Source organism: Papaver somniferum, unplaced genomic scaffold, assembly GCF_003573695.1.
Source record: "Papaver somniferum cultivar HN1 unplaced genomic scaffold, ASM357369v1 unplaced-scaffold_115, whole genome shotgun sequence".
NCBI classification, from domain to species: Eukaryota; Viridiplantae; Streptophyta; class Magnoliopsida; order Ranunculales; family Papaveraceae; genus Papaver; species Papaver somniferum.
Window position 1 is genome coordinate 2128591 of NW_020620492.1, and position 2287 is coordinate 2130877.

Consider the following 2287-nt stretch of genomic DNA (forward strand, 5'->3'; position numbering starts at 1 on the left):
TTGATCAATCAAAAATCGGTGATATTCATACTGCGTAAAAATATTTGATGGGCAAGATGGTTGATCGAATTTCTCTTTTGGTGGAAATCTAATAGATGAGTTTATATCTTTGATGAGATTGATGAGCTTGAATTAATAAGAGAATGAAAGGGATGGCAGAGGGATTCAAAACCAAATAGACACGAAAAAGGTAATTAGTTTTGATATTAAAAACAAAATATGACAAAAATAAAAAGGAATATACGTTCAGTCTGTAAAAGCTCAAATAAAAAAAAGAGGAATGTGCACCCCATTTAATCCGAGGTGCACATAGTCGGGACTCGACTTATAGCATTCAAAAAATATCAAAAACAGATAAACTAGAGATTTCCTAAAAGTTAGAATTGATAATGCCCACTAATTAAATACTAAGCCAACCAAAGGTGATCTGGATCATCTGTAGGTGAATTTCCTTGTGACCAGTCGGGTTCAATCCAAGTGCAGTTGCACATCTCCTTTGTATCGTAGAAGTTGGTAGCAGATGCAGGAGCAGCAGGATCATCAATACTCTTTTGTTGTGCATGAATCTCATTGATAGAGTAGTTATACATACCTGTGTCAAGAGAATAAAATAATAAGCCTCTCCCATCTTTATGTAATCTAGGAAAGTAGACTTTGTTCTCCATTTGACTATTTGGGGGAGCAATTGCCGAGAAGCTAGAGGTATTACTGATGAACAACATATGTCTTCCCAAACTTTCAATTTTAGCCCAAACCTTATTGGTCCAGTCTAAATTAAATACCCCGACCGTTTCTCCGACAGGCCCAACATTCACTAGTAAAAGATTCCCGTCACACTCTACCAAGTAACTTGGAAATGCATCGTTAAACTGTTTTAAAGGCTTACTGGAAACTCCCCAATGCAGTCCGTTGTTGCTGTCTTCATCATCTATAACACACCGTCCTAATGTTCCCGAATAATCTAAGCAGAAGAACTCCATGCGGAAGAAAACAGGATTGTTGAAACATGGCACAAAAGAGCCATCTAAGTTTCGAAGTACACGATACCTCCAATATGCACAACTTCCTCTTTTAATTGCATAGATTGAGATTGCGTTGCGTTTCATAGGTTGGATTGCAAAAACTGCACAATCTGGACTAGTAGGTGAAGACGAGAATGACATGCCACTTAAGTATAACATGTGGCCTACATCTGGAAAATTAGGAAGCCGGATGATCACCTTCGTCAAGGGATTGTAGAAGAATGGAGTTTTCATGTCTTTCGAAATTAGTAAGAGCCAGCCATACTTAGAGAAACGGATTGTAGCACCCGCCAGAAGCAAATGTTCAGAACTAAGATCCTTTTTCATGGAGTACTTCTCGTTATGCATTGGATCTACAAAACTGAAGATGGACCCATCATCGTCAAAACAGTTATAAAGCAACAAGGCAGGGGAAATATTTGGTCTTGGCGGATACACTTGAGGAAACATGGAGCGATTTCTTTTACAGACTGCACGAAAGCGTGAGTAATCCTTTGGATTGAAGTAACCAGATATTAACTCCACAGTGTCGTTATCAAGAATGTCCAACGTGGCGGTGTTTCTACTTCTACTTCAACTTCGCCTATGTAATTATTATTATCCCGACCATCTGCAGCCTCATCATCATCTATACAATTTATGTTTAGTTTCTCTACCATAATTTTATAGCCGTCTTCTTCTTTGTCATCTCTACTCAAGAACTTTTCTGTTCTCCTTCTTCCATTCCTATAGATTTGAAAAATATATAGGAGTATAAGAATACTTAAAATATAAATTATATATATATATGACTGGAGAAATATTAAAATATTCTAGCACATGGATTATTAGTTTCAGGTCAAGTACGTACCTGATATTATCTGTAGGAATCATTATCCAATTCCCTGCACACCATGGTGTTGGAAGATTTGGAAACGGCAGGACAATTGTAATACCATCATCTTCCACTTCGAAAATGTAGAGGGACTTATCCTCAGGTAATGTGTAAAACAAGCAACCCCTTTGAAGACCCATATCTGCCGCTGAGCAATAAGATGACGTCGAATCTGTGCCTATGAAGAGCACATCATCACCTAAGCTCCTCACATCTACCCAAGCCATTAAAGATAAATCTAACCTCAAGATTTGAATTGCCGATGCAGGTGCACGAGGTTCACAAAAACTTCTTTCACCGTAAAAAATACTGACTTTGAAGATATGATCAAAAGATTCCACGTAAACAAGTATATGCAAAGTCGCAGATCCTGCCGCATGTGGAACAACTG

General features: G+C 38.0%; 1 protein-coding gene across 1 annotated transcript; it reads right to left on the bottom strand.

Annotated features, from left to right (window-relative positions):
• Positions 1–407: 407 nt before the first annotated feature.
• LOC113329096 (F-box/kelch-repeat protein At1g57790-like) lies at positions 408–1472 on the bottom strand. Its single transcript, XM_026576069.1, has one exon. The coding sequence runs from the start codon at positions 1470–1472 to the stop codon at positions 408–410; it is 1065 nt and encodes a 354-aa protein (XP_026431854.1).
• Between the last annotated feature and the right edge of the window lie 815 nt (positions 1473–2287).